General features: G+C 45.2%; 1 protein-coding gene across 2 annotated transcripts in view; it reads left to right on the top strand.

The window, feature by feature from the left end:
- Positions 1 to 14,445, top strand: part of LOC120870552 (kalirin) — a 522,430-nt gene that overhangs the window by 246,124 nt on the left and 261,861 nt on the right. For both annotated transcript variants that reach the window (XM_040250305.1, XM_040250297.1), the window contains exons 4-5: positions 2,735 to 2,927; positions 6,482 to 6,994. In XM_040250305.1, the coding sequence (XP_040106239.1) occupies positions 2,735 to 2,927; positions 6,482 to 6,994 (706 nt within the window). The remainder of the gene's footprint in view (positions 1 to 2,734; positions 2,928 to 6,481; positions 6,995 to 14,445) is intronic.

The following is a 14,445-nucleotide window of genomic DNA, read 5'->3' as shown; positions in this document are numbered from 1 at the left end:
TCAGCTGGTAAAGAATCTGCCTGCAATGCAGGAGACCCCCAGTTCAATTCCGGGGTTGGGAAGATCTCCTAGAGAAGGGAACGGCTACCCACTCCAGTATTCTTGCCTGGAGAATTCCATGGACTGTATAATCCATGGGGTTGCAAAGAGTCAGACACGACCAAGTGATTTCTGCTTGCAAATGAAGCTAAGCTCAATAAGAAATGCCATTAAACTGAAATAGAAAAATAGTTAAATGATCAGGTAAGTCACAGAAGAAATTGTTGTAGGTCAATAAGCTATAGCCAGTAAGCAAAGAAATGCAAATATAAATGTAATACAATATTTTTCTTAGAAAATTGGCAAAGATTTTAAAAATTCAATAATCAGTGCTGATGTGGGGGCAGGGGGTACACTTATGCTTTGCTGGTATACATGTAAATTGATGTGCCCTTCTGTAAAGCTGTAATGAGAATGATTAAATAAACTGTGGTGTAGTTATAAGATGGATTATGTGTCATTAAGTAAGTAACTGTTAGTCACTCAGTCGTGCCTGACTCTTTGCAACCCCATGGACTGCAGCCCACCAGGCTCCTGTGTCCATGAGATTTTCCAGGCAAGGATACTGGAGTGGGTTGTCATTTCCTTCTCCAGGGGATCTTCCCAAACCAGGGATCAAACCCAGGTCTCTTATACTACAGGAAAATTCTTTACTGACTGAGCTACAAGTGAAGTGAAGTGAAAGTCGCTCAGTCGTGTCCAACTCTTTGCGACCCCATAGACTGTAGCCCACCAGGCTCCTCCGTCCATGGGATTCTCCAGGCAAGAATACTGGAGTGGGTTGCCATTTCCTTCTCCAGGGGATCTTTCTGATCCAGGGATCGAACCCCGGTCTCCCGCATCGGAGGCAGACACTTTAACCTCTGAGCCACCAGGGAAGCCATTAAATTTAATCATTTCAAAAAAATCTGAGACATGAGAAAAATTCTATGTTACAGTGAAAGGTAGAACACTATAGGGTATGAAAATTACATGCACAAAAAAGGCTGGAAGGAAATAGGCCTGAGTATTATACATCCCTATCATTAGTATCTCTTATACAGATCTCTGAATATTTTAACTTTTCTATGATTAGCAGGTGTTTTCTTACAATGGGAAAGAAATTCTGCAATTTAAGTAAAAGGTACATTGCCTTCTTACAATAGTAGAGAATTACGCTGGCCGCTTACTGACTCAGTAAATGTCAGAGTAGGAGAAGAGGTAACTACTTTGCTTTGGGATATAGGATTTGCGGAGAAACAGAAGGCTCAACCTTCTTCCTTCCTGAGTCTAATCCTTTGTGTCAACAAGAAGAAATGGAAAGAGTGTCTGTCCTGCCTGGGGAGTTTCCTGTATAACTGGGAGGCCCAATAAGCTGCCTTATGCTTGAGACATTCACACAATTGCAAGAGCTGTGGCCTCTTCAAAAGTCTGACAAGTTTATCACTGGTTGAGAGTGAAGCCTGAAACAGAATTTTGTTTCCTTTTGTAGACGAAATCCTCCAGTTGTGGCCTTACCTCCAGTAGCAATAAGTGATTGGTAGCTGGTGGTACACGACTGTGGAGCATGCAACATGTACAGGGCTTTAAGCGAGTACAGTCTGGGTAATAGGAGATTAAGACAAGTACCCTAAGGAAATGCTACACTGGTATTTATACAAACATGTGAATTAACCAAAGTCTATTTTGAGTTAGAAAATAAATACATAGATTGAATAAACCAAGAAAAGCCCCCTAACTACCAAAACATAGAATTTTTTCCAAACTGAGATGTTATAACTGGTTTGACTTTCTTTTTTCTTTAAATTATTAGGTGTTATAAAGCCCAAGTGTTTGAGTAAGTTTGCAGCATCATCTTGATTCACTTAGTCTGATTAGTTTTCAGTTTTCAAGTTGGTCACTGTCATTTCATCTTGAGTTGATTTCAAGAGTAGTTCCCCTTTCTTAACTTCCTGAAATGTGCCTTTTTATACCCGACTCTTATAACGGAAGGATGTGAGACAATGGGACCACATCCACTGGTCTAAGTCCCACCCTTGGCCATTTAAGAGTAATTGGCGTGACCCAACAATTTGTCAAAATTGACATACAATTTGAACTACAAGTAATACGTCTTAAATACAGTGGTGTTATCAATACCTTATGTACCATCTCTAATCAATTGATAGAATCAGCCTAGATCTCTTTTTTTGAAAAAAGATTTTTTGGCCCAGGTTCAGTTCAGTGGTAAAGTATTCCTGTGGCTACCATTGATGTGGGCCTGGGGAAGGATAGCGCTCATGCCAAGGACTTTCCATTTCAGATCTAAGGGCAGCAGCATCCCTGTCTTTAGAGAGCTTGTACAGCATTCAGATGGAGAAAAGATGATTCATCCCAGAAGCAAGAGAGGGAGACAAGAATTAAAAGAAACTCCAACACAATAGTGAATGCTGAAACCGTAAATGTCCCAACAAGTGCAATTGACCACAGGGAAGGCTGAGTTATTTGCTAAGTGCTGGGAGAAGCCAGATGCCCTTGGTCAAATGAGGTTAATCGCGAAAGGTTTTCTGAGGCAGTACATTTTGAGTTACATTGGAAGACAGCCAGGAGACCTGGTGTGAAGTTGGAAGGTTGGTCCTGATTAAGAGGAATGCAGGTTTCCAGATGCTTTTTGACTGTGTACTCCAAAGTTGCAGTGGCCCAGAGTGACTATGCCTGCCCTCTGACCTCCCCACAGCGAGGACGTGTGCAAACGTGGCTTCACCGTCATCATCGACATGCGGGGGTCCAAGTGGGACCTCATCAAGCCCCTCCTCAAGACGCTGCAAGAAGCCTTTCCTGCTGAGATCCATGTGGCCCTCATCATCAAACCCGACAACTTCTGGCAGAAACAGAAGACCAACTTTGGCAGCTCCAAATTCATCTTTGAGGTGAGGCCTACCTCTCCCTTAGCTCCTGTTTCCTCCCCTTTCCGCCACCCACCCATTTCTCACCTGCCCATCTCCACCACCCTAAAATCCCCAACATGTCAGGGACTGGCTGATAATTCAGGATTCCTGGGTCATTGTGGCCTTTCCAGTGAGATTCTTAGAAGGGAGGAGAGAGAGAGGCTCATGAGATTGTCCCAAGGGCACAGAGTCTTTAAGCAGTCCTGTGTCTACTGGTGTGTGGAAGTCAGAGGAATTGTTTCTGGGGGCAACCTTGTAATTTGGGCCAAATGCCTTAAAAAGAGTTTATATCTACTGATCTTTTAATTCTCCTTCTAGGAAAATGTTTTTAATATAAAAATTAAACAAAAAGGTGAATAATGATAATTATAAACAAACAAAAAATGTCTACAGGGATATTCATCACATTGTTTTTTGCAGTAATATACATACATATGTATACACACATATTTACACACATACATACATATATATACAAACATATGTATAGTTTGTATCCTAAATATCCAATAATTTTGGCTACATTAATACACAAGTACTATGAGGCCATTAAAATCATATTTAGAGCAATAGTGTCATTGAAAAATGTGCATGATATATTGTTTTTCTAAAAACAAGTTATAAGACAGTATTAGCAATGTAATTTAAAATTGGTTTTTAAGTGTATAGTATATGGAGAGGAAGGCTCTGAAATGCATGAAAATGGTAACAGTGCTTTATTTGAGGTGGCTGGATGAGTGATTTGATTTTCATGTTTTTTTACTTTCTTTTGAGAATTTTGTGTTACTTTTACACTCATAAAACATGTTGTTTTTTAACTAGATTTTTCTAGAGGCCATATGAGTCCCCTGAGAGCCTTTAATGACAACATATTAAATCAATGATTTAGGAATCTTTGTTCCAGCCAAATCTGAGCTGTTCCCCCTTTCTGGGAACTTTGCCCTCATCTGCAAGAGGATGAACCCTGAGTACAGTATGTGTTCCTGTTGGAAAGCAGAGCTGCCCTTAATCTATCAGTAACTTGCCATTCCAGAGGCTTGGCCCTAGGGGCCGGGAGCACCTGTGTGTGTGTCGGGGCAGGGGCGGGGGGGTGGCCCCAGTAGGCTGCAATTTGAGCACAGCAATGAGACCAGCTGAGAGGCAGTTCTCTGTGTAAATAACATGAGAAATTCGACTTGGTGTAAAAACAGTTAACTCTCATCTTCCCCAGCACTAGGAGTCCTGTAGGGAAATAAATGCTTTGTGTATTTTGGGTTTGTTTATATACAGAAGCAGTGACAGCAGGCTTATAAATTTATTAGTTGAAACGACTGGAAACAATCTTTCCAACAAGTCTTAAAACTTGTGCTTCAGCATAGCTGCCCAGCATTTTCCATCTCCCTGCACCCACTTCACCCCAAGTTGAGCAAGCTGGTCTTTACCTCCTTAACCATGAAGAACAGAAGAGAGAGCTGGGAGCTTCCCACTTGGAAAAATGTTTATAAAGTAGTGTTTCACAAAGAGCAGATGAGGTACTTAGTATAGACTGAGGCAGTAAGTGCTAAGAGATAAGAGTCCTGGCATGTTCAATGGCAGATACTTAAAGAAAAATTGGTGAATGAAATCACGGGAGACTTCCCAGAAGTGGTAAACTTGGGGCCAAATTCAAAGGGGGAAAGTGCTCTAAAAGAAGGCTTCTTGGATTTAATGCACAGAGTCCCCTAGGGACCTTAGAGGCAGATTCTGACCCAGCAGGTTTAGGTGGCGCCTGAGATCCTGGATTTCTAACAAGCTCCCACTAGTGCTAGTGCTGCTGGTTCCAGGGCTGTGTTTTGAGTAGCAGGGATTTGGATCTGCAGAGGTTGTGTCACTGGTTGCATACTCAGTTCAGTTCAGTCGCTCAGTCGTGTCCAACTCTTTGCGACCCCATGAGTTGCAGCATGCCAGGCTTCCCTGTCCATCACCATCTCCCAGAGTTCACTCAAACTTATGTCCATCGAGTCAGTGATGCCATCCAGCCATCTCATCCTCTGTCATCCCCTTCTCCTCCTGCCCTCAATCCCTCCCAGCATCAGTCTTTTCCAATGAGTCAACTCTTCGCATGAGGTGGCCAAAGTACTGGAGTTTCAGCTTTAGCATCAGTCCCTCCAAAGAACACCCAGGGCTGATCTCCTTCAGAATGGATTGGTTGGATCTCCTTACAGTCCAAGGGACTCTCAAGAGTCTTCTCCAACACCAGTTCAAAAGCATTAATTCTTCGGTGCTCAGCCTTCTTCACAGTCCAACTCTCATATCCATACATGACCACTGGAAAAACCATAGCCTTGACTAGACGGACCTTAGTCAGCAAGGTAATGTCTCTGCTTTTGAATATGCTGTCTAGGTTGGTCATAACTTTTCTTCCAAGATTGCACATTAGGAGCTTTTAAAACTACCCATGCCCCAGTTCCAATCCAGGCCAACTAGATGAGGGTTTCTAGGGACAAGGATTTGAGCATCAGTGTTTTTATAAACTTGCCAAGGTGCTCTGATGAGCAATCCAGTTTCAGAGCCCGTTTCTGTGTCTTTGGAAGGAGATGGAGGGAAAAGGGAGAAGAGGAGGAGATGCTCAAAGATCAGCTAGACAGAAGGGCATGAACTGCATTTAAGGGCTTCAGAAAGGATGCAACCTTGAGGTCATCCTGATGAGCATGTGCTGGCTCCATGCCCTAGGCACTTTGCACACAGCCTGTTATTATCTCCGTTATACAGTGGAAGGAGCAGAAGCTCTGCAAACTTGGTTTACCTAGTTTGCACAGTTGTTAATTGTAGGGTTGGGCCTTGGATCTAGATATTCTCTGGTTGCCTCTCCTTCTCCAGGAAACAGAATCAGGTAGTCCTGTAGGAAAGAAAAGCTCTTTCTTGGTAAATTAGGGTGGTTGCCTGTGCCATCACTTGCAGCTCTGCGTCCCAGAGACAAAGCTTCTCCACTCTACTCTCTAAGAGCTTGTAGGGGGCTCAGAGAAAATGGGGGGCCAAGACTCCCTGTCCCCAAGCCCTGTCTGTTCTCTGCACCAGCGAAGAGCATCTGCTCATGGACAGAGACAGGAAGATCAACTCTGAGACCCTCGCAGCTCAAAACTGACCCTCACTGTTTAATCCACCCATGAGGATAGGATCCTGGGTTTTAAAGCTATTGAGAACTAGGCCCCTGGAACTAGATTCAGTCTATTCTCCCAGCTTCTAGCATCCTGTCGTGGTAGACTTGGGAAGAGGAAAATGAGGACAGTAGGGACATGAAGACAGTCATTCCTTCAGTGGCAAATGGTGGCAGGTGAAGAGACTTTTTGAGCCAGTCAGCTAGTCTGTTGAAACTACTGACCTTGGCTGATTGTGACATCTGATCAGGAGGCTGCACCTTCTCCCACTTGCCCTTTTCCAGGCAGGGTCTGGTCATTTTCTGGACATACCTTGGCCTTTCCTCTTGACTTTCTCTTTCCTGCCCACGGCCCCCCTGGGGGTCTTCCCCAGACTTGCCTCTGCATCACCGTCTCCCTCTCTGTGTCTGCCCATCCCAGACAAGCATGGTGTCCGTGGAGGGCCTCACGAAGCTGGTGGACCCCTCCCAGCTGACGGAGGAGTTCGATGGCTCCCTGGACTACAACCACGAGGAGTGGATCGAGCTGCGGCTCTCCCTGGAGGAGTTCTTCAACAGCGCCGTGCACCTGCTGTCACGCCTTGAAGACCTGCAGGAGATGCTGGCCCGGAAGGAGTTCCCCGTGGATGTGGAGGGCTCGAGGCGGCTAATTGATGAACACACACAGCTGAAGAAGAAGGTGCTGAAGGCTCCTGTGGAGGAGCTGGACCGGGAGGGACAGCGTCTGCTGCAGTGCATCCGCTGCAGTGACGGCTTCTCGGGGCGCAACTGCATCCCGGGCAGTGCCGACTTCCAGAGCCTGGTGCCCAAGATCACCAGCCTCTTGGACAAGCTGCACTCCACCCGGCAGCACCTGCACCAGATGTGGCATGTGCGCAAGCTCAAGCTAGACCAGTGCTTCCAGCTGCGGCTCTTCGAGCAGGACGCTGAAAAGGTAGGAGGGTGCCCGCCAAGCCTGAGTAGGGCTGGGGTGCGGGGCACACACAGATTCTTCTAGTCCCACTTTTTAAAGCTCCCCTTGTGTGGTGTTTATTATGTATCAGGTACTGTTCTGTGCACCATGTGTAAATTAACCCATTTTAATCTGTCAAGAGTCCTACGAGGTAGGTATGTCATCATCATCCCATTTTACAGATGAAGAAACTGAGAAGCTAAATATCTTGGCCAAACTGGGAGGTGCAGCATGGCTGCAGACTCCCCACTTTTGCACTGTTAGACACTGCCCCTCTTGGGGCGTGCTGTGAATGGTTCAAGCTGGCCGAGCAACAGAAGTAACAATGCTATTACCAGCTGCATCACGACTTAGTGATTATTGCCCTGCAGTATACTTGGCTATTGACAAAGCACTTTGGCATACAGAGTCTCATTTAGTCTATACAGTCCTTTGGCCCTTTGAGTGGGTGATGTTGGGTGTTCTTTGATCTTGGGGCTACAACAGTAGCTTGACATGGGAATCTAGCTCTGTTCCATTTGAAGTCCAGGGCTCTCTTCCCGCCATACCACTTTATTTCTGGAGGTTTTTCCTCACTGCTGCACATTTTCTCAAGCATGATATTTTTTCCAGCAGTAAATTTTCAAAGCTTTCCCCTTATCAGTGAAAAAGAGAAAACTGAAAAAGGAAAATACCGTATAGTGCCTCTTTGCTAAGGATGCAAAGTATCTTCTCTAGATGCTCTCTGAGCTAAAGAAGAGAGTTGACTGTTGCATATACTTTTAAGAGGAGTGAAAGGGGCTCTCTTATCAATTTTCTGGGAATAAAATTTAAATGCATAATATCACTAGTAGGAACACCATGACTCTCAGTAACCTTGAGTCTTACAGACAGTGCCTGGTATAATAGTTTTGTGTCTTTTAAGAGCCTATACTGAAAATGTCTCTAGGTATTTTAAGTGATGAAATCAAGATACAAAACTATATAATTATGATCTTAGTTTATATAATAAGTGTGCCAATATAAGTATAGCTGGAAAAACATTCACCATTAATACTTTTTATTTCCAGGGGCAAGGATTATGATTCATTTTAATCTCTCTGTGTAAGTTTTCTGTGCTTTCCAATGTTTTATAATTTATGATCAGATGAAAATCAATATGTATAATTTTAAAAGAGTACATGACCCCTTTCTACAACAGAACTTTTGCACATCATTTAAGACAGAGTTTGGAAGAGATAGGAGTTTCTTGCACAACTTTTGGAGTTTCAGGGTTTCCTCTGGCCTTCCTGAGGACTCTTGACCCAGTGGCCAGGCAGCCTGAGTCTGACCCTAGCCTGGCCTGGGCCTGAGGTTTGGAGCACATGGACTGCAGAACCCCCTGCTCATATCCAAGTGAGAAGAGACAGCAGGTCAGGAGTCAGCTACTCTGTAAAGCCAGAGGCATGTGTTTTGGCCTCTGTGACCAGTGCTGGAAAGGTCTGGAGCATTTCATTTTTACTTGAGATTTTTTTCTGCTCTGGGGTAGGAGATCTGCTTTGCATCCTGGCCTAGGTGCCTGTTTCAGGGAGGTAGGGGACTTGGGTCTGCCTAGATGTGTTTGAGTTTGAGGCACTTCACGGCATCCTTCAAGTTCAGGAAATGGAAAGCCTAAAAGGGCCCAGACAGTGCCTGTTTACAAAACAAAACAGCATAACGTGCCTTACCGCAGAAGCCCCCAGGTAGAGAAGGCTGACCTGGAGTCAACCTAGAACCAGTCAGCCAAGTGTAATGCTGCCTCACAATTCATGCTCACAGAATTGTATGGTGTATTATTCTTAATTCATATGGAGGCAATGGAAGCTCAGAGAGGTACAGTGACTTCCCTAAGATCACACTGCCAGTTGAACAGAGCCAAATTGTGTCTGTCTCCAAAGTCCACCCAAGCTCTTATCTAATAACCCTACTCTCCTGCCACTCCTGGGGCCTGCCTTATGCTATCACTGAACTCTGCCTGTTAGTCCCTGAGTCCCCTGGTGCAGGATGACTCTGGGGAAAATCTCAGTCCCACCTTCTAATGTTCATTAGGTTAAGCTGGGGCTCTTAACCTTTCTGCACTCTGGATCCCTTTGGTCTGGTGAAGACTATGGACTGCTTCTCAGAATAATATTTGTAAATGTACAAAATTACATATGGGCTTGGAAAATAATTATTGAAATACAGTTATTAAAATTTTTAAAGTATAGCAACTTAGGTGGTACTTTCAGTTCAGTTCAGTTCAGTAGCTCAGTCGTGTCCGACTCTTTGCGACCCCATGAATTGCAGCACGCCAGGCCTCCCTGTCCATCACCATCTCCCGGAGTTCACTCAGACTCACGTCCATCGAGTCAGTGATGCCATCCAGCCATCTCATCCTCTGTCGTCCCCTTCTCCTCCTGCCCCCAATCCCTCCCAGCATAAGAGTCTTTTCCAACGAGTCAACTCTTCGCATGAGGTGGCCAAAGTACTAGAGTTTCAGCTTTAGCATCATTCCCTCCAAAGAAATCCCAGGGCTGATCTCCTTCAGAATGGACTGGTTGGATCTCCTTGCAGTCCAAGGGACTCTCAAGAGTCTTCTCCAACACCACAGTTCAAAAGCATCAATTCTTCGGCGCTCAGCCTTCTTCACAATCCAACTCTCACATCCATACGTGACCACAGGAAAAACCATAGCCTTGACTAGACAGACCTTAGTCGGCAAAGTAATGTCTCTGCTTTTGAATATACTATCTAGGTTGGTCATAACTTTCCTTCCAAGGAGTAAGCGTCTTTTAATTTCATGGCTGCAATCACCATCTGCAGTGATTTTGGAGCCCCCAAAAATAAAGTCTGACACTGTTTCTACTGTTTCCCCATCTATTTCCCATGAAGTGATGGGACCAGATGCCATTTAGGAGCATGTTAAACAACAAGATTGACTTTAAATCTTATAACAACCATAATTTTGTAGTAGTGATGACCACAGATGATGTTTCAGGGCAACAACCCTGATATGATATGAAAATGAGTATGTTTCTATTGATGCTAGAGGCCCAAGTATTAATAACATTAATGAAGTTGGATGCCTTTGTTCATAATTGAAGAGAATGCTATATTTTAGTTAGAGGTGGGTAAAAATAAAAGCATATTTTTTTCCCTATTGAAGTCTACGATCCCTGAACTCTGTATGTGGACTCTGTTAGGATCCATGCTCATACCTTAAAGAGAAGTATATTTGCTTGTATATTTGTGCACATGTGTGTGTGTGTGCATATGTGTGTGCAGAGGAGGAGAGGAGGAATATCAAAAAAAAAAAAAAAAAACAACGGAGGAAGTGAAAGGCTGATGGGGAGAAGGCAACCCAGGAATATTTTGATATTGAGTCAGTGGTGAAAATGCTGCTCAGGCTTGACCTAGCTGCCACAGAAATGTGCTGGGTGAGGGGCAGGGGAGAAAAATAATCCTTTTAAATTGTTTCAAGATTAATTTAAAATATCTGTGCAGAAGTAAGTGCCTCAGCCCTTGACTTATTTGGTGTTTTGGAAAGAGGGTGAGGAGGATGGTGGTTTGGGTAAGAGTTGTGTGAGCAGATCCACATCTAAACAAGGGCCTGAGGAAATAGTTACTGCATGAGCCACGTCTTAGCCTCCTCTCTGGTGGGAGGCTTGTTGGAGGCCTCTGATTCCAGATCTGGGAAGCTCTTGGCAATTAGAGGAGTCTGGTGATCACCCAGCTTCTATTTTTATAAAGGGGTGGGCGCGGTCTCCTCTCTGGCCCTGTGGGTGACAGCTTGTTTCCCAGGCCTTCAATAATGGCAGCACTTCCCATTTGCCAGCTGGCCTTGAGAAGTGAAACCATCCCTCACCACCTTCCCCTGACCTCTGCAATGACCCCATGCATCCCTCATCTCGGGGGTGGCCAGGAAGGAGCCATTTTCTCTGCCAATTAAGCATTTAGGGAGGAGGGACTCTGTTTTACAGATAATTCATAAGACAGGCCACCCATTCATTTAATAAACGTCTGCTGAGCAGCTGTCATGAGCCCAAAACAAGGCACTTGGATAAAGACGAGTGAGCCAGAATTTCTGTCTTTCAGCAGCAGGTTGTCATCAAGTCCTATTTATTACTACTTATGTCTGCTGTGTGCACCCCACTGTCCTAGGCACAGCCTCTGTGATTAAGGAGTTCTTAGAAAAGGAAAATATTGCACCTTAGAAATGACAGGAAAGCCTTAATGAGCAATTTGTGGAAGGGCTGGGTAATTCAGAGGTGACTCGAGTAACACAGAATGCATCTTGTTGGAAGATGAGTGCCACTGCCTGGGCCCTGTGCCCTCTGGTCTGTAACTAATGGGCCTGTCCTCCACTGTGTTCACAGAACATGGTCCAGTCGCTCCTCATTAGCCAGGTACAGATTACGACTCTCTTTGCAGCCCTGTTTCACAGCTATTTGCCCCACTAGCTGCAGTGGATCCTGTGTGATGAAGGTGTCTGCCCTGCAATCACATCCCATTACTGGCGAGAAGGGAGGCCTCTTCCCCATTAGGGGGCAGTTTGTTTATTACGAGTCATTGAGCAGACTCGTGGTAGATGTCTCCCTGGAAAAGAGAAGGGTGGGTACAGCTCAGTGGAGTGTCTTCCTTAGCTCCCCACTTTTCCTGGATGCCTAGGGTACATCTTAGAATGGTAGAATTGGAAGAGACCGTGAGATGCAAGAGTTTACCTTCCAGGCACTGTAGGAAGCCCAGCCTTGTCATCTTGACACCCACCATTGTGACCTCTTGCTGCCCATATATGTGCTGATGCCGATCATAGATATCAGAAAATAGCAAAGCTGCTGTACCAGATGCCTGCTGGAAGATTCCCTACGACCTTCCAGTCTTTGTAGGCAAAGGGAAGCTCTTAGAAGGGCTCCAGGGCATAACTTGACTTAATTAATGGAGAAACCTTTATCTACTTTGCTTCTGAATAAAGGAGGCTCTACTGATGTCTATCCAGGAGGCCCTCTAATCTTGTTCAAAGCCATTCTGGAAAGAAGGAATATATTTCCACTTCCTGTGAGAGTATCCCCCAATGAACAGAGCTATCCAGTGGGCTTCCAGCATTAAAACTGTGCTTATTATCAGTTTATACTGCATGTTATATTTGTTTCATGTGGGACACACCCTAGACAAGGTATTTATCACCACACTTGGGAGGATATTTAGGTGCCTGCCTCCTCCATGACCAATGCACCTGCCCAGATGAGGACCTCGTTTGCTTAGAGGATCCTGACCTCAATGGCTGCCTTTACCATGCCACCTGTGGGAAAGCTCCCTTTGGAGAACCTAACTTTAAATTCGTTCTTTCATATTCATCCTTGTGTGGTGAAATTCTGTTCACACTCATGGGTGTCATATCTGTGATGAAATAGAGTTTTGTGAGAGGGGGCTTCGACATGGCCTGGAGACTTAGCACTTAGGAGATCTTAGGCACATCTTTAACTTCTGACCCCCAATTATGTTCCCAACAAAACAGAGATGAAGAATTTGGGCTAGCTCAGTGTCTTTTGACTTTTTCTTCTGATTCCACACGATATTATTCTATGTACAATCCTCTCTGTTTGTGAAAATGTCCTGCACTGGGATAAAGAGGGTGGCGGGGCATGTGTGTGGTCACAGTAGTGAGAGTGGTGGTCAAGAGTAGTCTTGTAAAGGGGATGTTTCACAATCCCCAGAGTGGTTGAGTAAAGACCCCTCTCACCCCGACCCAAATGTGCTAACGTTCCTTCTCCTTTGAGACTTGCCACACTGCATGGTGTCTAAGCCCCTTCACAGCTCAACAATTGTACAGTAATTTTTGCCTATTCATCCTCCCCTGTGTATCTACAGTTGACTTTTCTCTCTTCAGAGTTATCATTTTGGTTGATGATGGAAAATGAGAAAGAGAAGCTTTTCTCAGCAAATAGAATCATGATTTGTTGAGTTCTTTTCCTGATTAAAAAAAGAAAGCTCCCCAGGGTTGTTAGGAAAATTGAACGCCATGATGTGTGTGGAGGCCCCAGCCCTGTGCCTAGCCCAGATCACTGTTCCCTTAACTTTAGCTTCCCTTCCTTCTCCTTGTGCTGTTTCAATCCTGGTTTACTTCTTAGTCATCAGGTACCTGCTGAGACCTCAAAGAATGTGATCGATGCTACCTTTCAGACGAACTTGCTCCAAATAATTTTCACTGATCCCTAATGGGATGAAGTTAAGAACTGAGTTTTGAGAGAAGTTGGCAATTATGATAAAGGTTCATGAGGGCCCCTCAAGATCACTGCATTGTGTGGTGCCCCTGGGTGAAGCAAAAGAGAGAAGCACCAGGTCAAATTGGGATCATATCTGATGAGTCAGGGTTGGGGGAGCTGCCAAAGGGAAAGTCTCTGGAAAAGTAGTGTCTGCCCTTGAAACAGCCACAGAGGAAAGCAAGGCTCCTCCGGTGCAGGTGACCACCCCTCCCCACGCATGAGCTACGCCTGAGACACTTGTCAGCTCCTGCCATGCATGAGAGCAAAGAGCATACTTGTCATATTCTCTTACAGGCTTGCAGCCAGAACTTCCTGAGGTTTATCCAAGAAATGTCTATGCATTTTTATATTCTCTGAGGTCTATGCAAACAAAATAATGTTTCTTTCATTTAGTCACCCTGAGAAGATGGGTAAAGAGCATCACGGTGGGCAGCAGGACAGTGCGCTGAGGGTTTTGTGCCTGTTGTGTTTGCTGTTTGTATGTCCTGTTACCTGTACTAGCTGCTCAGGACGTCCACAGGATGCCCTGTCACTGGACAGAGCATCCACTGCTGTTTCCTGCCCTTTCCCTCTCAGGTGCCAACACTGCTGTTCACTCCCCAGAGCCCAAAGCCTGACCCTAAATCTCATTCTGCCTGTAGTGACCAGGACCACTGGGCCAGGGCGGAAGAAGCACACTGCTCCCCTCCCTGCCCCACGCTTGGCTCACTGCCTCTTCTCTTGGCCGCCTCTCCAACCACCACACGCCTTGAGCCAACAGTGTCATTCGTCAGACTGAAGTGCTATTGTTGTCATTATATGAAATCTTTTTTTGAATGTCAGTTTTTAAAGTGTTCTCACACCCCTGACCTTAGAGATTTTCTGGTCCAGCCCTTCCTTTTACATAGAAAACTTTGACCCAGAGCAGAGACCCACCCAGAGTCACTCAGTTGATGGCTCATTTGGCCTCCTGTCCGTCGGGGAGGGTGGGGGGTGTGAATGTGAGCACCATTTTACTTGAGAAAGTTGAGATTTGGCAACGGTGGGCGGTGTGCCTGGGATAGTGTCAGGTAGGCAGGGGAAAGGTGGGCCCTCTGCTCTGTGGCTGGGCTTCCTCCCCCGTCCCAACACACACACACACATACACACACGACACACACACACAACACAACACACACACATAACACACACACATAACACACACACACACAACAC

Source organism: Oryx dammah, unplaced genomic scaffold (genome assembly GCF_014754425.2).
Source record: "Oryx dammah isolate SB20612 unplaced genomic scaffold, SCBI_Odam_1.1 HiC_scaffold_2, whole genome shotgun sequence".
Taxonomy (NCBI): Eukaryota; Metazoa; Chordata; class Mammalia; order Artiodactyla; family Bovidae; genus Oryx; species Oryx dammah.
The sequence above is the reverse complement of the archived record's forward strand: the minus strand, read 5'-3'. Positions and strand labels throughout refer to the sequence as shown.